We start from the raw sequence: 25,496 nt of genomic DNA, 5'->3' as shown, positions 1-25,496 counted from the left end.
TGAATTTAAAAAGTGCCTTGGCCTGTGATAGGGCAAAAGAGTAGAGTTCGGGAAAAACTAAACTGAAGGCTGGGAGAAAGAAGGCAGAATCAGAAGAAGCCATGTAGCCCCACCAGAGACAAATGTGAGATGGAACCTTGCAGGTAAGCCACAGCCACGTGGTGATTAATAGAAATGGTTTAAATTAAGATGTAAGAAGCTAGCAATACACTTAAGCTAATAGGCCAAGCAGTGATTTAATTAATATAGTTTCTGTGTGATTATTTCAGTTCTGGGCAGCTAGGAACAAACAAGTAGTCTCCTACAACAAATTGTCACCCCAATGTGGTCAACTATATTCATGTAAAAATTTGAGAAAGCTTAGAAAGGAATTCTAGACACAAAAGAACAGAGTTAAGCATGGCTTTTGGTGGCCACAATTTTTTTTTTTCTAGATGAGTTCAGCTTCCTGGTTGGCCAGGACAAATGGCTCTGACTCTTTTGGGAGGTCTGGCTATGGAGCATTTAAATGGGGTTTGTGATCAGAGTACTACAACTTGCTTATTGGCAACATAGACCCCGCTATGTGCCTGAAAATGAGGTTGTGAGCATGGCTTACACTAAACAGACCTCCACCCTGCCATGTTAGACTAGGAGTCAAAAGGCAAAGCAGCCTTAGTCTTAGTATGCTTAACATTTTAAGAAGCACTCCTTGACAGAAAAGGATTTCAAATACACAATAGGACAGATTCAGACATAAAAGACCTCCAAACAAATCACAGTGTGTTTAAAAGATGTATCTAGGCTTGGGAGAGAAAAGAAAAAGGGTAAAGAGACAGTAAATGTACTATAAAAGAGTATACAGGCAGTCATATATTAAAGGAGTAAAGATAATAAGATAAATATTAAACTTGTAGAAAAAGTAATAGAGTAAGGAAAATAAGCCATGTAAAGATGAAATATACACAGAGAGTCTGGATTATGTAAATTATTGTGTGTTTTTTTTTAATTTTTAACTGTGAATAAGCTAGGTACAGAGAGACATTTCATTGTATGGGCTGCTAAGCTAAACCAGCACATATATTTTAAAAGTATCATGACTTCAGAATTTGAGTCTAAGGATATGTTGTTTTGGAAAAGAGGTTCTTCTTTTGTTTCAACAAAAGACGAGAACCTATGGATTTCTTCCAGACTAATGTGGTTTAATGGACCAAGATCTTCCCGAAAGGTCACTGTGAACACCCCCAAAATTTACTTTGCCCAACAAAAAGCAGGAAGCAGTTTGAAGAGAGAACTATGCCTAAATTCCCAAATATTGTTTATAAATGTTTGTTTACTTTAAAGGGACATACTTTGCATTGGTATAGATCTTGGTTTATTGATACAAATTTTATGACAACTTTGTTATATGTATTTCTGTTCTTGATTAAGGTATTATGATTGTGCAGTTCATTTAAAAACGCAATGTATAATTAAGAAATACAGGTTAATAGATAGTCATCTATACTAGTCAAGCTTGTAGTTATGTTATTTATGTTTTCTAGTATTTCAGATGGATAGGTATTCTTCATATCTTTCAACGACTACAGAATATGGCACTTAAATGTTTTGAGAACTTAGGACTTTTCAAGACAATGAGACAAAACTGTTTCTAGCAAAGCCAATAACTTAAAGAAGATGATGGGCATCAAAGATGCTCCTCTTTCCTGGACTGTCTGATGTTATGGCGTATGAACTGGACATGCAGGACAAACAGAGAAATGACTGCTAAACTTTCCTAAAGAAGATGAGTCAGTCCTTCAGGGTTCCTGCTTCATGAAAGAGTCTGCCAGACAATTCTTCAGGGCACAGAAGGAAGTAACTGACAAACTGCCAATATAAGTGAACTATCTTTGGAATTTCCTGTTTCATAGAAAAGCTGGCCGGATACTATGGGCCTATAGGCCCCAATGATACAGAAGAACCATGGGTGGCTGCAATGATGTCTCTGTCAATTCTAGAGTTTTGGAAGTTGCTTACAATGCACTTCCTGTTTACTTAGGTAATATATCCTTCTGGAGTCTTTGATGGAGTTGAAGAGTAGATAGTTATAATTATAGTTTTCCTTAGTTTTGATAAAAGATAAAGTAGATATAAACATTGTAACTATAATTCTTGCTTGATACCTCTCTTGTTATATGTAATTTTACTATGTTAAAGTTAAAACCTTCCTTTTCATTTAAACATAAAAGGGAAAATAGTACGGGAAGTCCTTCTGTATATGTGTTGCTTTTATTGGTTAATAAATAAAGAAACTGTTTTGGCCTGTGATAGGGTAGAATAGAGCTAGGTGGGGAAAACTAAACTGAATGCTGGCAGAATGAAGGCAGAGTCAGGAGAAGCCATATAGCCTACTGCTGGAGACAGATGCAGCAGAACTTTGCCGGTAGGCTATGACCTCATGGTGATGCACAGATTAATGGAGATGGGTTAGTTTAGGATATAAGAGCAAGCTAGAAATATGCTTAAGCTATAGGCCAAACATTATTGCAAATAATATAGTTTCTAAGCGATTATTTTGTGGTCTGGGCAGCTGGTAACAAACAAGCAGCCTCCTACTACACTTCTCTCTCCTTTCAGAAGTAACTTAGTACAATGCAAAGAGTCCTCTTTTCTCTCTTTTAATGTCCAGTCTCTTCCATGCCCAAGTGTTTAAAACTGGCCTTCTGCTGACCATCCTTGAGTGTACCAACAAGATAAACTGATGTGATGGAAGCAGCTACTCCCGGAGCTCAGCCGAAAGCCACAGACAGCACAGTTGGATGCAGGGCTAACACGGGTTCCCAAGCATCTAGGATTTGTTGCTTTCAATTCCTTCCTCACATTGAAACCAGTGGCCCTTTCCCAGCTCTGGTTCAAAATTTGTTAATTTTTCTTCTAAATGGAAGCTGAAGTCCTGACCTGTCCATCATGGACATGGGTGCTACCTAGCATCCCCCATGTCCTTCCTCTCTTCCCTTGATCCTAGCTACAATCCTTTAGAAGTCTTAGCTTTATCTTTTGACTCTTCCCCAGCACCATTTTCTCTCCCAGTTGCTTGTTCACCTTCATGGTCAAAGTCTCCTTTATTATTCAGACTTCAGTCTAGTCCTCAGCTCCCACTTTGCCGAACTTCCTGAAGATGCACCCTTCCCATCTGAATCCTGGGGGGGGGGGGTCTACCTACACTACCACCGCAGTCTTTACTGTGTGGTACCAGCTATCAAATATAACTGTGTGCACATCACATGCTCTATCAGCCAACGTGTAAGGAATGTGTGACATTTTAATAGAAAATTTTATATCAGCTCTTAACAAAATTAAAATTGTTATAAAATCTGTTTTTCCACGGTGCTTCAAAATAATAGACTAACACGATCATTTATTGCAGATACTGTGCGTTACCATCTAGAAAGTCTTGTCAGTTTCCAAATGACAATGTTGTAATGCTCTAAATGACACTTCCCACTCCAGAGCCCCGTGAATGACCACTACACCATCAGCAGAGTTGAGAATGAGCTTTTCATTTCCCTGTAAGCTCTGCATCAGCATGCAAAGATGCAAGGGCTAATGTACAGAATGTGGGAACATCACCTCACCTGGTGAAAAGTTCACAGAAGTGACTCAGGTAAGAACCTTTATGTAATGAAGTTATTTGGTTTACAAGGGGCAGGTTTGACTATAAAAAGGGAACTGATATGCTGACAGCGGAGACCACAGAGGCACACTGTGAAGAGGGCAGCAAATCCCACAAGCTAAGGAACAGGCCACTGGGAGTCAGGATTACCTTGGTCACAGCCCCATCCGCTCCTTAGCTTTTCCTCACAGTGACAGAACTCATACTGCTGACTCCAGAACCTGAAGAAGACAAGTTCTTTCGTTGAAGTCCCTACATTTGTGGTGTTTCAGCAGTCATAGTAAAGAAGCGTCCAAGGGAAACACGAAGTAAACACAGACCAGAACACAGCAGTACTCAGGGTGACATTCCCTACCCACCAATCACTGCCCACCATCGGCCACCCAGCATCACACCACCGCTGCTGCTCTCTGGAGAGTTTTCCTCCAATCAGAATCAGAAACAAAAGAAAGACACAGAAATCCATTAGCTCACAAGTTCTCCGAATGACTCCAAGGTCGTTCCAGCTTGAGAGCCAGTGAATCCACACTCTTCCTTTGAACTAGGTGATGGCCAGCATGCCAGACTTCTTAAAGGATGAAATAGCTAAACTAACGGAATATCACTTCTCTGAAAAAATTGCTATGAGTACATAATGTGAAAAACAACAAGCCTACCCCAAATGTATGAAAGCACAAATAGCAAAACACCTTCAAAACGACATGAAAGAGCTCTTACTAATTCATTCTGTCTCATCTGTGGATAAATGTTTGAATTGAAAAAGTCAAATATGAATCCATTCATTCTGAATCAGGCTCTTAGTACAGTAGGGTATTTTTCACCTCGCTGGCAAACATAGATTTTTGTAAAGTGAGCCAGAAATTAGTGCCTTTTCTCACAGTGCCAAAAGGAAGAGGTACATTCTGTACTCCTATCAATTTCTTGGCTGAGAATTTCCATGATGTACATATAAAGATAAATGTTTCAATGGCTGTTTTGTGACACGGGGTTTCATTATGTAGTCCAGGTTGGCTCTGTTTCTGGGTAGCATGTGCTATGTCCAGCTCTCAGTGATATAAGAAGAATGTGTTTAAAAAAAAAACTCAAATATATGTCAAGAGGAAAACAAAAGAGGAAAAGAATAACATTTCCAATATAATTCTGAAAAATACCCATCAGGTACATCATTTACACTGTATTACCCAAAATGCTACCTTGTCAAAGCCAGGTTTTATGCCAAAGTTACTGAATGAACTTGAGAAGAAATGACCATAATGAACCAATGTCAAAGCTTAAATTCAACTTTTAATTTCCACATTCTTATCTAAAGGGCTATATATTAAATTATGGCAAATAATCAGTAGTTCTGTAGTGTTCTCTCTCTCTCTCTCTCTCTCTCTCTCTCCCTCCCTGTGTGTGTGTGTGTGTGTGTGTGTGTTGGCAAGTTGGCAAGGAGTCAGCTTGTGGCATTCCATAAGAGCTGTCCATTTGTTTTGTGAGACAAAGCATGAGAGTTTCTCACGTTACCGTGAACTTGCTGACATGGCTAGGCTGTTAGCTAGTGAGTCTCAGGGATCTGTTTCTGCCTCCCCAGCATGGGAATTGTAAGAATACAACATCACATTGGGCTTTTACACATGGGTTCTAGACAACGAACTCAGGTCCTCTTGCCTGCATTTTACTGACAAAGCTATCTCTCTAACCCAGGCTGATGTTCAGGATTGTTTGTTCGTTGGAGTATGAGGTCAGATCTGGTCCCCACCTAGATCTGAAGCTTCTACTGAAGGTATTGCAAGGTATGGAGCTTTCCAAATACTTGTGAACCTAGCAGATCTAGCTCCTTCCTGTGTCTGCTAATTTGGCTGATTCTGCTGCTCAATGTGGAATTTTCCCCGCCCCTGTGACCATAAATGGTCAGGTCATCTTAATAGATAAACCTTAAGCTTTCATTAGATTTAAAAACCTCAAAGGCTCTAATTACACCTTTCCTCTCCTGCACCTTGCACCCTGCCTTCTGAGTGGGTGTGGGGTCATTCGGACAAGCGTGGTCAACCTAGCAGAACCACACCTGCTGTGGGACAATGGTCTTGTACTCTGCAAAGATTTGTCACTTGTATTGGTTTAATAAAATGCTGACTGGTCAGTAGCCAGGCAGGAAGTATAGGTAGTATAGGCAACAAGAATAGGAGAATTCTGGGAAAAAGGAAAGGCTCAGTCTGCAGTCATCACCCAGACACAGAGGAAGCAAGATGAGAATGCTTTGCTGATAAAAAGGTACCAAGCCACATGGCTAACACAGACAAGAATAATGGGTTAATGTAAGATGTGAGAGTTAGTTAATAAGAAATCCGAGCTAATAGGCCAACCAGTTTATAACTACTGTAGACCTCTGTGTGTTTCTTTGGGACTGACTGGCTGTGGGACCAGGCAGGAAAGAAACCTCATCAACACACACCTCTAAAAATATCTGATTCTTTCTCTCTGAACAGCTGTCCACTGTCAATAGCTCCTCAGTTAGGGGTGGGAACCCATATGTACCTCGCTATCCATGCGGGAATATTAGCTGGCTTGTTCTTCTGTAAGTCTTACATAGGCAAATACAGCTGTTGTGAACTCCTGAGTGTAGAAATCCTCTTGAGTCACAAAACATTGTCTCATCTAAGTCCTCCACAGCCTTTGGCTCCTGTAATCTTCCCCCAATGTTCCCTGAACCCTGGAGAGGCTGGGATGTGGTGTGTGTTGGTGTAATGTTTAGCCATAAACAAGACAGCCATAAATCACAACTTCTGACCGCCAAATGCCTGTGATTACATTTCTAGTTAGCAACCTCTGAGGTCTATTTTATGTGGCAGCTAGGATATTATCAGAAAATGTTTTTTTAAGTTTTATGTTTTTACTGATGTATAACTTAGATAAGCAAACTATATGAACCTAAGGGCTAAGTTGGATGCCCATCTACATATGCTAATGAATACACTAAGCCACCATAGCCCTTGGTAAGAATGTCTCCAGGCTGGGAGTGAAGGTGTCAGGGGCTCTAAGCTTGATCTCCAGTACCAAAGGCAATAACAAAATCCATTTTCAGAACTCACTCTAGCAGATTCCCCAATGCCCCCCCTTTCCAGTGTAATTACTTTTATTGATTAATTTTGCTAACTTTTGTTTCCCATTTACTCACAGATACCTAAATTCCTTCAACAAAAGGAATAATCTTATGTTGGACTTTTTGTTAATGAGGCTTCAACAATAGCAATGTTGGCCCCCATAGGGAGTGCATATTCCTCTTCATGTTAATGGAGTAAGGAGTTTAAAAAAAACACACACAAGCAGTCATTTGTCCGACCTTACAGGGGACAGCAATAGACCGAGGACCTGATGATCTGGGGCTCTCATGGGAACACACAGGTCTCTTGACACAGGTCTCTCGTGGGAACACAGGCTGGTTGGACAGGAATGTCCGATACTCTGATCCACATCAACACTTTGTCCTAAGTACCCCTTCACTCCCCATACATCCAGACAAGACCATGAAAGTGAACACAGATGTCACAAGCAGGAGTGTTCTATCTCCTTATTTCTCCCAGAAAGCTGATTTTAAGGGGGGTGGGGGGGGCGGTCTGGCAGTTTCATTACCATTGTTGAAAATGTTTCAGGCTGATTATTGCGTGTGAAAGCCATACGCTCTCAGATTTTAGTAAAACACACTTGAATGACAAAGAATGCTTTGTGTGGAATGCAGCGTGTGACTTGCCTGTGTGGCGGGGAGGTCCCTGCTGCGGCTTCACTAATGCAGAGCGGCTGTGCAGGTGCAGGCTCCGATTCAGAGATCGATACTTCATCTCTAATTACCCGAGCCCTCCTGCGCACTACTGCTTTCCTAGTCCCCATGGATACGGGACATGAATACTGATGTCAGGCGCTGCCGCCGGTAGCCAGAGCAGGTCTGCAAAGCCAACTCCGCCACAGCATACAGATGAGGAGTAATAGTTCTCACAATCAAGCTCTGTTCTAGACGCACGAGACGTCCACGCCTTCAGGGAACTCATGATGAATAGATTTCAATGAGTGCTATTTTGGTAACCTCTGTAATGTACGCTGCTTCTTCTTTCTTTTTTCCCTTCAGTCCGGGAGTTTCTACAAGTGGACAGGACACTGAGTGAATTGGAAAGGGACTTAGCCAGAGTCAGGAGTGCTTGGAACAATTACAGAAATGTATGCATCACACTGTAAGGTCAGAGTGGCCATTTGTACTTGGGGATCACGTAATCCACGACCTTGGCTCCCCATAGCTATTTGTGAAATCCTGCAGTTTTCCTGCTCGGCTGCCTGGAGAAGCTGTCATGAAATGTCATTCTCTCCAGATGTGCCCTGAGTGCAATGCAAGACAACTGTGTATGGCAGGGTGCTGTTCCAAGTTCTCTAGAGGACACTTCACTAACCCAAAGAGCAAGTGTTACTGTAACTGAGACATGAGCATCATTGCAGTGCTGGCATAGTCCCTGTATCACCTGAAAATGGGTACTCTCACCCCAAATAGATTCCCCCAAGTGTGCAAAATACTGTTGCTCTAACCAGCTGCTAATTGCAAATAGTATATTAAAGATTTGCTAGTCATATCGTAGGAAGTACATACATGCCATAGGAGAGAAAATACACTGCATAATTGTTTCCTAAGGAGGATGTCTATATACAGTCTGTAGATACTTGAGATGATGCTAGACTTTTTAAACCAAACTTTGTATGGGTGTACGTATGTATGTATAGCTGTGTACATGTGTGTGTGTACACATACATGTATGTTTATGCATGGATGCACAATCACATGTGAACATGTATGTAGAGCCTAGAAGTTACCACTGAGTGGCTTCCTTTACCAATTTCCATTTCATTTCTTGAGACACCATCTCTCCCTGAATGTGGAGCTCACTGGTTCAGCCAAAACAGCAGGACAGTAGGCTCCAGGCTTCCTCCTGTCTCCATGCCTCCAGTCTGGGATTTACTCTGTGTCTGGACATCTTTGTGGGTTCTAAGGATTCAAACCCAAGTCTCCATGACTGGGAAGGAGATATTGCACTGACTGAGCCACCCCTCAGCCCTATGTTAAACCTTATTTCTTTGCCATTTTAATGGGAAGTCATTTTATAATTACTATTTTCTCATATCAAAATTGTTAACAACTTCATAGTCTTTTATAATATAGTCATTTCATGCTAATTCCTACATCTTAGAGCTCTTGAATAATAATGGAATGAAATATTTTTAGAAACAGTATCCATAATTCTGATTTTGTAAAAGAACTGGCTCCTTCATTTGTACGTGCTCCTTTATGTATGTAACCAGCAGACAAGCACACCAAGATTTGGCTACCTCACTTCATACACAGCTCCCCTCGGCTTTACTAGGATCTTAAGTACGGCTATTATGGATTTATTTTCAAAGGATTTCATATGCTACTCTACTCACTTGATAGTAATGTAGTGAAACAATTCTGTAGATGTTAAATACTAAGAACATTTTAAGTGGTTTTATTATATGCATATAGACATTGATAATATTTTAAGTGGTTTTTATTATATGCATATAGACATTGATAATATTTTTCATTGTAATTAATAGCTTTACATTCAAACTTGAAGATATTTAAAGTTCTTTCTTCAGCATGAATTTATAGGAATTGAACTTCTAGGTCGAGATTTATGAGCACATTTATAATTATTCTGTATTGCCATGCTGCTTTTTAAGCAGACTGTATCAATTTACCATAATTTTAGATTCTCCACTGAATTAGCAGATGTGAGCTGAAGGTGCTACTTTAGGCTGCATGACTGAGGTCAGAGAGAACAATTAAATACCAGAGAGACTGGGTGACTTGCCTAAAGCCAGATAAAGCTGATAAGAGGGAGAATCAGTCATGGAGATGGCAATGGTACCGTGGGGACAGCGTGACTACAGCACCATCTCTGTGCCACACTGCCCTGAGGTTCTCACTCCTTAGGCTCTCCTTGTTGGGAATGTGAGCCACAGCTGCTAAAAAAAGGGAAGTGGACTGGGGCCAGCAGAAGACACAGGTTGGATAAAGGCATCTGGAAGAGTGGTGCAAGGGGAAAGGAAGCCCTGAGGTTTGATCTGAAATTTTGTTCCAGAAAGGATGTGAGCCTGTTAGTAAGGCTCCAGGCATGGTTACAGCAAGGTGCCACTGAGTAGGAGGCCCCGGCGGTACATCACAACAATTCTCTTGTTTAGAAGTTACAAAAGATTCAGAATTCCCTGCAAAGCCCAACTGCCAATCAGCAATAATTAGTGCATGCAGGTGTGTCTGGACCACGGTCCAGGCAATCAAGGATACCTATGAATAACACTGGGAGGGTTCCGTGGGAGTTGAAGGCGATCACGTTTTCTCATCACCTGACTCCGTGGCTCTGAGCACAAACTTTGTTCATCCCAAGCGGTGTTGCAATGTCAACGAGCTGAGCAGGCCCGCCAGCACTTTCCAAAGCTTCACACACACTTAAATCAGGGATCTCAGAGAAAGTACTATGCTCCCATTTTCCAGGAAAAATGAGAGTTTCCCAGAGAAGTTTCAGAGAGCAAAGTGCAGCTGCACCTGGATGGAGATCAAGGTCCTCCTAGTTGGCCAAGCAGAGGCCAGCAATTCAACCTTGAACTCTGCCACCTAAGTGTCCCACCCCGATATGTCTTTGAACACTTCATCAACCAGGTCAACTGTTAAAAATCAGCACTGACTTGAACCGCTCGCTGTTGAAAAGCTGCTTTCTAACTTTTCTTGGACTCGGCAAAGAACTTAAAAACACTTCTAGTTCTGCCTTGGGCGCATCAATGGACTCTTCCGAAACTGGTTTTTCTTTCCCAAATGAGAAATTTAGGCCACTTGATCTTTAAGGTTCCTTCTCCCAATGCTAGTTATCCAAGTCATGTGCACATAAAAACAAATCGCGTGTGTGTGTGGTGTGTGTGTGTGTGTTTGTGTGTGTGAGATGTGTTTACACACACACCTGTCTGACAGCATGCACATGCCATGGTGTACAAGCATCGTCAGAGGACAACCTCCGGTCCCCACTTTCCAGATTGTTTGATTCAGGGTCTCTTTGCTGCTCGATACTGCCTGCCTGTATCACAGGTAGCTTGCCTGTGAGCCCCTAGGGAGTCATCTGTCTCTGCCTGCCATTGCCCAGTAGCGGCACTGGGAGAATGATCATGCTATACCGAGTCTAGCTTTCTGTCTGTCCTGTGCTTGGCTTTCCTCGGGTCCTTACACTTGTACAGCAAGCACTTTAACCACCAAGACATTATCGACCCAACCTGCCAAGTGCGCTTCTGATACAGCACAGAATGAGCCATTGTCAAAGGTAAAGTTAAAATTCGGATTTCCTTAAATAAGTGACTGTGTCCAAACAATTTCACAATTTTAAAAAAATAACACACACACACACACACACACACACAAACTTGTAAATGGATATTTTAACAACTGGTCGAATTTTATTTTCACCTTCACATAGACAAACAGGTGACAATTCTATTTCAGAAGCATTGTAAGTTGACCAATCAGCAAAAGATAACAATTGGAAACACTAGACCAGCATCATAGGCTATGGCCATATGTACCACGAAAGGTAGGGCCATGGTTTGAGTCAGATTCAAGAAATTCAAGGGCATGGGCAACAAGAACAGTCTGGAGGACTACTTTTCAACTGCACGGGTTAGAGGTAGTCATCAAGTTGATATAACAGAGAGTAGCCAGCAGGTATTTTGGTGTGTGCTGTATGCTTGTGTTCATGCTCATGACTGTGTGCAGGTGCGTCAGCACACATGTCTATATGTATGTGGAGGGCAGTTCTCAATGTCAGGTGTCTTTTGTCCTCCATATTTTATTTTAAGACAAGGTCTCCCACTTGGAAGAACCTGGAACTTATGGATTTGACAAGGCTAGCTGACCAGCGAGCTCTACGGATCCTACCGCTTCTGTCTCTCCAGTGCTGGGGTTGCAAGGGTGCAGCATCATGCATGTCTAGATTTCCACATGGGAGTTGAGGATCCAAACTCAGGTCCTCATACTTATGTGGCAAGCGTTTTATTGACTGAGACCTTCCCCATAATAATAAAATACAGTGTATTAGCGGAGCACAAGACATAAAGGGGCAACATAGGGAGGCTAGACTCGTTACCTAGATACTGTTCTCAGCTCGGAGCTGGATTCTGCAAACCACACTTCTGCTGGCTCCACAGTGCCAGCGTCTTGCCCAGTCTGATCTCTCAGAAACATTATGGCACTGGGAAGCTGCAGGGGGAGATGGAATTTGGTCTATTCTGTTTTTCTTACAGTTTTTACTATCTTGCCAGTGACACACCTTTACCCCATGGAAACAACAGGGCCAGCTTTCCTCTCCGGGACACCAGCTAGCCAGCATCCCCTCCTCAGAAAGTTTACAGGGCTCCATGCACTTTTCAGTTCCTTTCCTAAATTCCTTGACACTGAGTATTAGTGCTTTCTTGTCATCACTACCTCCAGGGTAGTACTAAGGAAAGGCCAGTCCTTGAGATGTTTGCTATTGATTCACAATGGCAAAGGTGTTTACACCAGTGTATACACTAATTAACATCACTAGCTACACTGCTTGCAAAGGCAGATGGCCTCAAAAAGGAGCAGTGATTCACATCCAGGCTGCAAGCTTCTCATTGCATGGTGGCGTTAGTTCCTGGCCATTCAGGTGCTTTGATTTACACAGTCTCAGTGGCTCCCCCATGAGCAATCGTTGTTGTTATTGTTAAGTATTAATAGTAACTCCTAACATACTTCTTGTGTCTTCTGTCCTTTATCAGGCTTTGATACAGAAGTTAAATATAGTTATTTGTTCAACAGTTTTTCTTTGGTTATATGCATGCATGCTTACAAAATGGATCATGATATAAAAATGACATTAAATGATTGAAAGCCAGAAACAAACTAGCCTAACTTATAGATTCTAGGAAATTCTTTTTACCTGTATTTTAGTAAAATGTGCGTGTGTGCGTGCATGCGTGTGCATGTGTGTGTGATTCCTGTGATGTTATATTTAAGACATGGTCTTTAAAATATTTTTAATATTCAGCCAAATAGAAATTTTCATCTAAAAGTGACCAAATCCAAACCAACCAAACAAACAAAATCAATAGTCCAGACAGGATATTAGCGCTCCATCCTCTTGCCTCAGCCTCCTCAGTGATGGGATTACAAATGTATACTCACGCTGGGCACTGGTTTGGTTTATTTCAGGACCCTAGACAGCATGCCAATTTGTGTGAGTTGGCTGCAGGACTTTGGGGGCAGCCCAGGTAACTCAGAACCTCCTTTTACAAAGGCATGTGTCCCTGCCAGTCACGTGTGAGTGGACCTACCCATGGACAGCACCTAAAGATCAGGAAACAGCCAGACTTGGGCTTACGTCAAACTATTTAGGCATTTCTCATCATAGCAATAGCCGAACACCGCAGTCTACTTAGATGTCTGTAATTTTAGACCAGAGAGGACTCAGTGTCCCTAGAAGATAAGCTACAGCTGATCTGTCTGATCTAAGGAAGGATGGAGGGAAACAGGACAGTGTAGATTGCCAAGTATTTTTCTACAAGCCAGAGAACAGTCCACGCTTTTGATACTGGAATGAAAATTAGTTCATTGTTCAGTGATTCTGAGAATTTTCCTACTACACTATCTGGAAAAATTTGAACACAAAGGTGAACTTGGGCTATTTTAGTAAAATGTATTGACTCTGTGTTAAAATATTTACAATATTATGAAATTTTCATCTTAATTTTGCGGTTGCATCCACATTTTTTTCCTCTTGGTTGGAGACAAGTAAATAATGCCGTCTTTTCCAAGTTCATAAAACTATTTAAAATATTTAAGCTTTTAAGTTATTTATACTGGAATAAGGACTTGGTTTAGTCAATTTAGTTGACTTGACCAAAGGAAGAAGTCGTGTGGGAACTGTGCAGCCCGGGAAAGTGAGAGGCCAGGAGTATATGACACAGTGGTGTGCACTGAATTTGAGGTTCACCATGAGTACACTTTAATGTGACTTTCAGAACATTACCGACCTTCTCTGAATTTGAACTTTCGTGACCATGAAACAGGGGGTTGACAAGGCATTTGCACAGGGTATTTTGACAACATGGATTCAACACACAACTCAGTCTCCCACGATAGCAGCTAAACTGAACAGTTCATCTGAACGAAGGCTGTTCAGAAAGCACTAAAGAAAGAACTTCAATACAAGTTTACTCGGCCGGAGCATGTCTTGGTCTTTCGCCGTCTTTAAAGCATTTGTTATGCCCTGAAAGGAAACTAGTCTAAAATGGTGACGTTTCGGGGAAAAAAAAGATCCCAAGCAAACATTCTATTGACAAGTTTCTTTATAGCCTTGTCATGGTCCATTGGCCTTCCACTCTCGATCCGGTCAGCCTGGACAAAAGGTATTCTCAGGCCATTCAGTCTGTGCAGGGGCAGAATGAACTAGAATGAATTAGATCTATGTCAGCGTGCTTCCTGTTCTGGTATCAGATGGCCACACTTACCATGTGGGGGACAATGGAAACTATCCAACAAAAGGAGGGGACAGGACAAGAGTGGCCCTGGCTCCCACCATCTCGTCCTTACACCGTCAAAATCTCTGCTTGAAACTATCCAACAAAAGGAGGGGACAGGACAAGGGTGGTCCCGGCTCCCATCATCTCGTCCCTACACCATCAAAACCTCGTCAAGCGCAGAAGCAAGCCTGAACCCCCAAACCATGGGACTGTCAGCAGCTTGACATTCCATGAGGGGCGAATCTGTCACAGTACATCCAGCTCTCTCTACAGCTATTTTCTCCGAGGAAGCATAAAATGCCTATGCTCATTCCACTTTCCTCGCTAAGTCTGAGAACACAAATATAAGGGTTCAGACGAAGCATTTTCTGCCACGCCTGTTCAGTCCAGCTGCAGATTTCTCCACTGTGAGTGTGAAGTTCATCCATCTAAATTTACTCCGAAGGCCCTGGACCGTACGTTCTTATTAAGTGAAAAGACGCCAAACCAGCAAGCACAGTCACCCGAGGAGATGGCAAGCAATGAAAAGAGTATCCTAGGGGGCTTTAACAGGGGGAAGGGACCACTTTTTATAGGAGCGATTCCATCAGCAGACAATATCTGATAACTCAGACTTAAAAAACAAAACAGATTTGAAAATGTCACATCAATATTTATAAGCTTTCCTAGGAACTTATGCTACTATGCCTATATTCTATTTTAGAGATCTTCTATAATTAAAAAAAAAAACACTGATACTACTTTGGAGGTTAACAGTATGAGGGACTTTTAAAATTAACTTCCCATTTTATACCAAGTTACCATTGTTAACACAAACAAGAACATAAGAAGATAGATCTTTTTGAGTCTTGAACTTAAGCACCCTGATTTACCAGTAACACCAGTAAGAGTGGTGACGATCAGGCAGGAGGAGACTGTGCCTGATAAAGGATTTCCATACAGCAATGGGTCCTACTAGTTCATGCAGCTGTTAGCACCAGCAGTTGGTGCCACCCTGCTATGTAATGTGCAAGACTCTAAACCAGCAATCTCTACTGGAGAAGTTACAGTGATAGCACCCACTGCAGCCCCCAGAGTTCTCAGATCATGTGACAGGCAAACGCTGAAGTGCTAGCCTCTTTCACAGAATCAACTGACGTTACAAGTTCTACCGCAAAAAAAGTAGTCACTAGACAGAGCATACTGAAGATGCCACATCCTCGCCGAGAAACAAACCGTTTCTCAGAGCATTTCAGACACATGTCTAGATGAGTTTTATGTGAACGTTTTTATAAATCAAATTTCAGTGTTCAAGTAATTCTTAGGAAAGTTGTTAAAGTATTTAAAATATTGTTATGTATTAAAAATTAGATGTAGGCCTATGGGCACATAAGAATTATATGAAATAATTTGACAGTGCCTACCTGTTTCAAGAACCGGACTCCGTAGCTAAATACATACAGGGAAAAGGAAAATCTCCACCTGTAGAAGATTAAAGAAATTAAGGCAATCAGTTTACATATTTCACAGTATACCCGAAATGTGAGGAAAAAGTTATTAAGTTTTCTGTCCCTTTAAACCAAGGAATGGATTTGGTGAAAGTCACTGGCCGAGCATGAACAGCCCTGTGTATGGCTTTAGGAAATAATTATTAGCCATTATTCACAACCTTTCTTTCTCTAAGTTATCAAACTTGCCCAGCTGCCTTTCTTCCTTCCCAACTTTTCAATTTTCTCTGATTGAACCCACACGGATGGATGAGGTTCATCAAATGAAGGTATTTAAGTTTTTATTTACAAAAAGCAATCTACCCTAGTACTCAACACCCAAATTTACTTCTTGCATGCAGAAAGTAAAGTGTGTGTGTGTGCAGGTTCAGGCGCACATGGGCACACATGTGTGTACATGTGTTTGTATCTCTGGTCATGTGTGCACTATGTGGGTGGATGGTTCCCGTGACGAAACTCAGTCAGCTGAGTTTGTGCCATAAGCACCTTTTTTCTCGAACCACCTCTCTGGCCTTCCTTGTCCTCTCTGAAGGTGAATACCATGCTTTTAAAAACTGGCTGGGATTCACTCAGCTGTATTCATCAGGTTACTAGGTTGGTGGAACCTTGGATGAGAGCTTGTAGATGAACATCCAAGAAGAAATAGACACCTTCATACCATCGGAAGACAAACTGTTTGCAAAGAATCTAAAATATTTTAAGTAAAGCAAGTGACAGATTATAGGAGATGATTAAAGTGATACATAAAATTGTCTGAAAGAAGGAAGAATTACATTCAGGGGAGGAAGAGTGCTAAGGTGCTAGGAAACCTCTGATGACTGGCTTTGACCACCAACAGACACAAGCATCCCCCGGACTCCACAGAGACAGACATTTCTGAGCTGGTCCACTCTCCAACATTCTGAAATCTAAGGCAGAACTCATTTAGAGAAGAACTTTGAACTTCAGAGTTGAAAGTCTTCAACAAGTAACTCATAAAAACCTGAATTCAGTAAGGAACAACAAAAACCGACAGGAGGAGGATGAATTCAAAAAGTCTTGCAACAAACCTGAAAAGCACAGACTCTAGCCTCATGTGGACATCCTCCTGTAAGAACGGACTGTGCATGCACAGTGTGAACAGCGAAAACGAACTTCACCCACAGCCACAACCAGTTTCCTTGGTGGCTACGGATGAACGTCTGCCTCTGTGTTTCTTTCCATCTTGGGAACAAATTCTACATCAGAACCTAAAACCAAGACTGACATGGGCCATGTTCAGTCACACAAGGTTGAGCCTGACCTGATGCTTTGCGATCACCATATTGAATTCCAAATAAGTGTTAGACAATCCCCCATTTTATCTTGAATGGACCCTGAAGATTAGTTAGCTTTGATGAACAACACAGAATCTTTTCATCTGGGGCAAATCTGCTAATATCCCTGGACCTCAGCTCTACCTCAGGGAAGAATAAGTTTATTCCATAATGGTAAACCAAGGATTTGGTCATCTTTAGAGAGACATTTATGTCAGTCCCTTTCTTTCCCTGTTACACTGAGCCAGTGTACCTCAAGAATTTGCTTGTTTTTCTGGCCTCTGCAGACAACTAAATCTCCATCTGCTCTAGTGAATGATTTATAACAGCTGTCTCAATTCTGACCATTGTTAGCAGGCAATGATCGGACAGCTTATGTACAATAAAAATTTTATAGAAGTCATTGGAATTCTTATCATCATTTATGTGTCTGCATTTTATTCTATCACTAACATGACCCAGTTTTCTTAAGACACGGGCTCTATTACAGGAACACCGATGCCTACCCTATTTGAATAACAAGTTGCAATGAATATTTACAAGGCAGACTTCTTATTTCCACAAAATATCTGCAGGAAGCAAAATTTGCAAACATTTTGCAACATGAAAAAAATACTCTATCTATGGAGTTTCATATAAGCTACCGTTTTAAATAATTGCTTCAAGCTTGTTTATTGTTCCCAAGACTTTCAACAGAATATCTCTCACAGGAGATAAGGAAAGCGACATATAATGGGAAAGCGACCACAAATAGGAAGACATGACTTCCATTCTCCTGCTAGGAGCAGGGAAGGATTCTTATAACAGCAAGAGAATAAAATTAGATTTTAAAAGGGGTTTTAGAGGGCTTAAGGTGATACCTCAGTTAGTAAAGTACTTGCCTGAAATTATGGGGACCTGTGCTTAAAACGGGGGTTAGAGGGCTTAAGGTGATACCTCAGTTAATAAAGTACTTGCCTAAAATTATGGGACCTGTGCTTAACATCCAGAACCCATGAAAAAAATCTGGGCATGGTGTTCTGTGTTTGTGACCCCAGTGCTGGGAAGGCAAAAGCAATGGAATAAACCTCCCAACAAAACTGAAAACCGGAGATGTCTGGATCTTGATGGTCTAGTTTGATCTAGTCTGATTCATCAGCTCCAAGTCGAGGAGAAATTCTACCTCAAAGAGACAGCATCCCTGAGTTTGTCCCCTGCTCCAACCCCCTAAACACAAACATGTGTTTGCACGAGTGCCACGCACACACACTTTTTTTTAAGATAATAGAGAAATAGAGATAACATTAAACAAATTTGGCTCTCTATTTAGAGAAGCAGGAAAGTATCTTTCTGTTTGTACCCCCCTTCCACACTCTTTTTTAAAAATAATTACTTTTTTTTTTATAAAACAAACTATCTTTTTTTGTTTCATTTTACATACCAACTCCACCCCCCATCCACTCCTCAGAGAGGGTGAGGCATATGCTTTGGGGGAAGGTCCAAGGCCCTTCCTACTCTATCTTGGCTGAGCAAGGTATCCATCCAAAGAGAACAGGTTCCCAAAAGCCAGTACCAGCAGTAGGGATAAATCCGGGTGCCACTGCCAGTGGCCCCACAGTCTGCCCCAGCCATGCAACTGTCAACCACATTCAGAGGGACTAGTTTGGTCCTCTGCTGATCACTTCTCTGTCCAGCTGGAGTTGGTGAGCTCCCATTTGCCCAAGTAAACTGTTTCAGTGGATGTCCCCATCATGGCTTTGACCTCTTTGTTCATATTCTCACTCCTCCTACTCTTCAACTGAACTTTGGGAGCTCAGCCCAGTGCTCCACTAAGGGTCTCTCCCTTTGTTTCCATCAGTTGCTGGATGAAGGTTCTATGGTGGCATTTAAGATATTCATCAGTCTGACTACAGGGCAAGGCTAGTCGGGGCACCCTCGCCACTATTGTTTAGGGTCTTAGTTGGGGTCATCCTTGTGGGTTCCTGGGAATTTCTCTAGTATCAAGTTTCTTGCTAGCCCCATAATGGCTCCTTCAATCAATATATCTCTTTCCTTGCTCTCATCTCTGTCCTTTCTCCACCTTGATTATCTTGTTCCCTCAAGTTCTCCTCCTCCCTCTCCCCTCCTCTGTTCCTTCTACCCTTCCTTCTCCCCTGACCCCCATGCTCCCAATTTTGTCAGGTAATCTTGTCTGGTGGATCTATGTATGTTTTTCTTAGGGTTCACCTTGTTACTTAGCTTCTCTAGGATCATGATCTATAGTCTCAATATTCTTTGCTTTACAGCCAGTTTCCACTTATGAGTGAGTACATACCATGTTCATCTTTCTAGGTCTGGGTTACCTCACTGTTGGCCATCTTGCCCAGAAACCTAGGCTTGATGATACATTAGGGGGCAGCAGGAAAATCCCCCAACTATATCAGTTTGTGACTGCTACTTCCTTTTACAGCTAGAAAGAAGGGGAAGTGTTCTGTACCCTGGTGATTTCAGATGCAATCAAGATTCTGAGACAAGATGATTTTTGAAAGTGTTGCATGCCAGGAATTGGAGCGCTACCATAGTGCGCGCATATATATATAAAACAGTGAACAAGGCATTGGAGATAGCTAATTTCTTTGAAAATCTCTCAGTCCACTGAAAACATGTAAAAGCCTACAAATATTAACTCACTACTTCATCAAAGACTTCAAAGAGAATTTTTACTAAGAAACAAAGGGACAGAGAATAGGACCAAGAGCATCTTCTCCTTGAGCAGATCTGGAGAGATCTTTTGCAATTAAGCAACAACAATAACAGCTAAATAACCGGCATGAATCTACCAAATGGGACTGAGTGTAGCAAGCAAACAGCATGCTAAATAACCACAGCACACTCTTCCAGACGACTTCCTACAAAAATCAGAAGTCATTTTCCAGAAAATATTTCACATTCTCAATGTGATGAAGACAAGATTTCTTAAAAAAAAAAAAAAAACCAGAAAGACAAAGGTATAAATCAACTTTTAAGAGCAGCGGGACTAAAAGGAGATTATAGATGAAGAAAACCAAAGAACAGTTGTGCAGACTCTGAAGACAGAGCCAGGAATTACTACCCGCGCGTGAGGAAAGGGGTGAGGATAGAGAGAAAAAACAAGAAGCTGTGTTGGTGGGGAAGCCCTGGGGAGAGCCGGGGGAGGGGGAAGAACATGATCAAAATATACTGTATAGAAACGTTAAATACAAAAATTAATTAATTTGAAACAAGATATGCATAGAAGAAATCCAATCACTGAAACAGGTTGTGAATAACCCCAAGAGATCAACAGAGAAAAAAGGACTATAGATTCAGGGGTCAGGAAAATAATAATCTAGTTATATTGGTTTCTAAGGAACTATAAGTAAAAAACTGACATAGAAATAATCATCAACGACACATTTGAAAAGAATAAACTAAGAAATAAAGAATCAAATTATGTTCTAAACAAGACCAATTCAAAGCCACATCCAGAACTAAATTTGAATCCTAGAGTAAAAATGAAGAAGAATCCTTCTGTATTCAGGCAAGAAAACAAAACATATCAACACACAAACAAATCAGATCAAAACAAGTCACCATCAGGGGCACAAATGTCCACATGATCTTTAATTTCTCCTTTACACCAGCCAATGATAAAGATGGTTGAAGAAAATCACAGCCAGCCAAGGTGCCTTTCATTGGTTAAGCAACTTTAAAAATATTCTCCTAATCAAAGGCTGTGAAACTGTGCTGCTCTGCAGCCTTCATTAAATGGTAAGTGTGCTGTTCTGTGTGTAAAATAAACACATGTGTAAGATAAAAATCTCATTTACAATAGTTATTGCATCTTGACAAATGTAAGATTTTTGTAAATCTATAGCTAAATACAATACAATATTAAAATTAAAAAAAAGTAACTTAGGTCAATTTCAACCCACCAAAACACCAAATATAAATTAAGAACTCAAAGAATATAGTTTTAAAATAAAATAGGATGCACAAACTTAGAAATATGCACAATTTCCCTAAATTTCATCAACCTATTAAAGCTATTGCTCTTAAGGGACAATATAAAATATTTAACAATAACCAAGGGATGAATTCTGAGATTGTATTGGTAAAAACAGGGAATGAAGAAGCAAAACATTAAATTCATTGTTACAGACAATACTGTTTTGATAATGAAATATATAACTAATAATATTTTTATAGAATCTTAAATGATGAATCCTCATTAAAAATTGTTAAGTCAAAAATTACGTCTGTGCCTTTATTTATGTAGTGCTAAAGTAGTAAAAATTGAATTTCTTGCTTTCTTTTTTTCTTTGTGGTTTTTCGAGACAGGGTTTCTCTATAGCTTTGGAGCCTGTCCTGGAACTAGCTCTCATAGACCAGGCTGGTCTCGAACTCACAGAGATCTGCCTGCCTCTGCCTCTGCCTCCTGAGTGCTGGGATTAAAGGCATGCGCCACCAACGCCTGGCTGGGTTTCTTATTTATTTACTTTTTAAGGTAAAGCAAGAACTCCCAGCAATAAGGAAGCAGGACTGAGGACAGCCATCTCATTTTGAAGCCGGAGAAGGGAAGGGCACTAGTGTAGTTGACAGAAGTACAACTTGAATCCTACACCCTCCACGAAGGATGCAGACACTTGGACAGACACCATTAATAGCTCTCTATTGGGACCCTTTGTTGGCAACAGAGTGTTTGGTGCCAGCCACACCACTGGTAAAAGATAAAACGAGGACACAAATCCAGCATTGCCTCCAGAGGCTTCCCTCAAATTCTGCAGAATTAGCTCCCATTGCAGTACATGGAGACAGCACAAAGTGACAATCAGAATGGAGAGAATTAAGATTGTCACTAGCCTGTGACTGTCCCTTGGGGTGACCATACAAATTTCATTCTATTTAATGAACACAGTGATGTCTATTTTTCCTCCTTCTTTAAGCCACAAGCATATCTTCTCCTCCATCCAAACTGACTTTTCATAATCTTTCTGAACTTCCTTCCGGTCTCTGCCTACCAAGGCTCTTGTCCCTAAAACATGTTGACTTAGCCATAATATATCCTTTAAGGGTCTAATTCCTAATTGGATCTTCTCTATCGGAGGGAGAATTTTGTATCTTAAATCTTCTGCCCAGGACTAGCTCTTTGGCAGCTGTGCTCACACACACAGATGGGACACAGTCTGGAACCACTGGCACAGCAAATGTACCTCCTGACCTGAAACTGAAGATGGTAACAAGTGTTTCTATGGGTGGGAATGAGAAGGAAATGAGGCAATCGTCAGGAGTAGATGGACAGACATGTGACACGAGGCACCTGTTAAAGAATGACTTGTAATGCAGTGTTTAGCAGTTGTCATGTGTCATCCAACAAGTAATTCCTAATTAACTTTTATGACTCACTATATCTCAATGCCAGTGGCTACAAAACTCTACCTCATCAGAATGTGGTTCCCGGGCAGCTGTGTCCCATTGCATGTGGAGAAGACAAGATGATAGAGCAAGGCTTCATTCTTCTTAAGTGGCTGAGCAGTAGGTCATGTCAAGGACAGACTCTCTTGCTTTCTTTAACTTTAGGCATCCAGATCTGTTTGTAACCACATGCAATTGTGACTACACTATAGCCATACATTTTACAAATCGCTCCAGGACTCTGCTCAGAATAAAATTCAGTGAGATAGTGAGGATCCACGGCAGGGGTGCTCTAAGCAAGAAAGGCACATGAATTCATGGGCTACTGAGGGTGTCCCGACAGACATAAGGAGTTGCTGATGCTCAGGGTTTCCATGGGTAACAGCTCACTCTTGTTTCTAATGATCTAATAAATTCCTGCTCCGTTATCAGAAAAATGATCCCGTCACTAAATTGGGGAGATCAAGTGAAAGAAATTTTACCTGTAATTGTACAAATGACCAGATGGACATTCCTTAAAGATTTATTAAAGAACAAGAATATCTCACGTGAGTATGAATATTTACAGTCCCCCCTCTAGGGGACCGACAATTTACAAAGCTGATTCTCGACAGACGATGACTCTAAGTCCATCTATTCGCATCTTAAATCTGTGCTTCTAGCTTCTATCAAAAGGTGATTTGTATTTCAAGGTCATCCTGCTACAGTGTCTCTAAGAAAATCTCATTAAGGTGGAGATGGCACCATAGTGTGTCCCTTCTGTAGGTGAGCTAGGGAAGGGAGGGGTTAGTGAGGCAGAGAGGAACGCGTTGTTGGATAGGAAATACAGAGAAGGTTCCAATGGGCTCTGAGTTTCCAGGGCCTAAGTCTTCTTAAGACTATGTTAAGACTATGTCAGTAACACAGAGCAGGACAACAGACAGGATACTAACAGCTCCCAGTTACTAACAGCATAAAGGTCCTTACTTCAAATCATATAGTAGTAAAGAAAGAATTAATGTAGATGGGAGCTGAGGGTAGCAGGGCCCTTCCTAGTACCATCTGAAACCTGACAGAAACGTATGGCTACAGGATGTGCTATATATATATATATATATATATATATATATATATATATGCATGTATATACATGTATATACATATATATACACACACACACACACCTGTACACCTGTATTGTAATACATTTCCCTTTTAATACAAAGGACAAAAAGTATATCAATGAATAACCAAAAGAATTATTACAAAATATCTATCATATTGCCAACGTTTTGACAATAAATTTATCTTTTGCAGCCATGCTCATGTTTTAAATCTATATTAAAAACACTTTCTTTTTTATTGTTGCTTTAAAACATTAGTTAAAATATAATCACTTCGTTTTCTCCTTCCCTCTCCTCCTCTGTGCCCCTTCCACATCTGCCTCTCCCCCAGCTCTCTCCCAAACTCATGGCTTCCTCTTCTTCAACCACTGTGGTTACACACACATATAAATAAATACAACCTAATGAGCTCGTTCAGTGTTGCCTGCATGGACATATTTCTGGGGCTCACCACTTGGGACTGGTGAATCAGGGGCCTCAGCCGTGGGCCCTAGTTCTCTGTTCATGTTTTGTTTAGGCAGTTAGGTTGTTGAGATTTCATGGGTGTGGCTTCCTGGCTGATCATATATCTATATCTATACCTATATCTCTATCTATCTATCTATCTATCTATCTATCTATCTATCTATCTAATCTGAAGATGTAAAAAGAAGGGAGCGATGATACAGAAAATGGGTGTATGAGTACCGTCAGGAGTTACAGATAGAGTTTCTAGCAGATCAGACACTCAAGAGCATTTTGAGCGATGCTAGATCAACGTGAAAACAAATGAATAACCAATGCATTCACTATTTCCCTATAACATACATGTTATGTGCTCCAAACAAGCAGAATCCTACAGCAAATTGAATCTCACACGGTTCCTTGTTCGCACATGTGGAACATAGAGGGTAGTAGAGTAAAAACACACTCTTTCTCCTACTGAATGAGTGAGCACAGCGCAGCTTCCCGCTGCTCTAAAAGCTTGTTGATCTGCCAGCTCGGGTTAATCAGGGCAGGACTGCCAAAGGAGACAGGCAGAGTAGATTTTTCTAAAACCCACCCAAGAGAGTAGGGATTCTTGCTAAAGGGGTAAATAATTAAAGCCTGCAGTGTTCTGTGAAGTGGTTTCTAACTCTAAAATCTGGCCTGTGTGTAGCCAGACAGAGTCCTAGGGGAAGGAACGGGAGACAGCTAAAGGGTCAGTTCTGGCCTTGCTGACTTCCAGGAAGCAAATCCCACCTTTACGCTCCTAATTGTGGTCTCCAGTAGCCCATTCTGTACGGCCTTTGAAATATCAGTTCTGGCTGACTGCTCCCTTGACCTCCATCTTTGTTTAAATCCTACCTCCCCTACAGGGAAGGCTGCTACAGGACCTTCCTGTTCTTCATGTCTGTGCCCCGCCCTGACCCTGACTCTGAGGAGGTTTGCAGGATTATTGTTTTGTTACCAGTCATGCAACATTCTTTTATTTTAAAATATTTTTATTTTTTAAATTGAAATATAATAATTGCATCATTTCTTCCCTTCCCTCCAACCCCTCCCAGACACCCTCCTTGCTCTCTCAAATTCATGGCTTCTTTTTCTTTAATTGTAGACATTCTTAAGTATGTAAATTCAACCTGCTTGGTCTGTACAATGCTATTTGTATGTATATGTTATACATATGTATATGATTTCAGAGCTGACCACTTGGTACTGAATAGCTAAATTGTCTTCTCTGAGGAAGACTATTTTTCCCACAGTCAGCCCTCCCTAGTTGCCTGCAGTTTTTTTTTTGTGTGGGGGGGGGCAGGGGTAGGGCATCAGGACTTGATCTGAGGCCCCGTGAGATTCCTTCCATTTTAGCATGTCTGCTGGTATCGTCCTTTTTCAGGGCTTTAAATATGCATTCTTACTACCAAAAATCAAGAGCAGATAGAGCCACTACCGAGTGTGTTCTCATATAAAAGTCCACTTATCCATGCAGAACTATCCTCTCAGTTTGTTCTCTTCCCTTAGATCAATGCAGAAATGTGGCACAGCGAGCAACCACGGCACAACT

At 41.2% G+C, this 25,496-nt stretch overlaps 1 protein-coding gene across 2 annotated transcripts in view; it reads right to left on the bottom strand.

Moving 5' to 3' along the window:
* The window catches only part of Cers6 (ceramide synthase 6), a 240,580-nt gene that overhangs the window by 95,224 nt on the left and 119,860 nt on the right, over positions 1 to 25,496 (bottom strand). For both annotated transcript variants that reach the window (XM_041631425.1, XM_041631426.1), the window contains exon 4: positions 15,601 to 15,658. In XM_041631425.1, the coding sequence (XP_041487359.1) occupies positions 15,601 to 15,658 (58 nt within the window). The remainder of the gene's footprint in view (positions 1 to 15,600; positions 15,659 to 25,496) is intronic.

This window comes from Microtus oregoni, unplaced genomic scaffold, assembly GCF_018167655.1.
Source record: "Microtus oregoni isolate MIOR12 unplaced genomic scaffold, Mior012 000037F_ref0000500, whole genome shotgun sequence".
NCBI classification, from domain to species: Eukaryota; Metazoa; Chordata; class Mammalia; order Rodentia; family Cricetidae; genus Microtus; species Microtus oregoni.
Note: the sequence above shows the minus strand (reverse complement) of the source record. Positions and strands in the feature narration are given on the sequence as shown.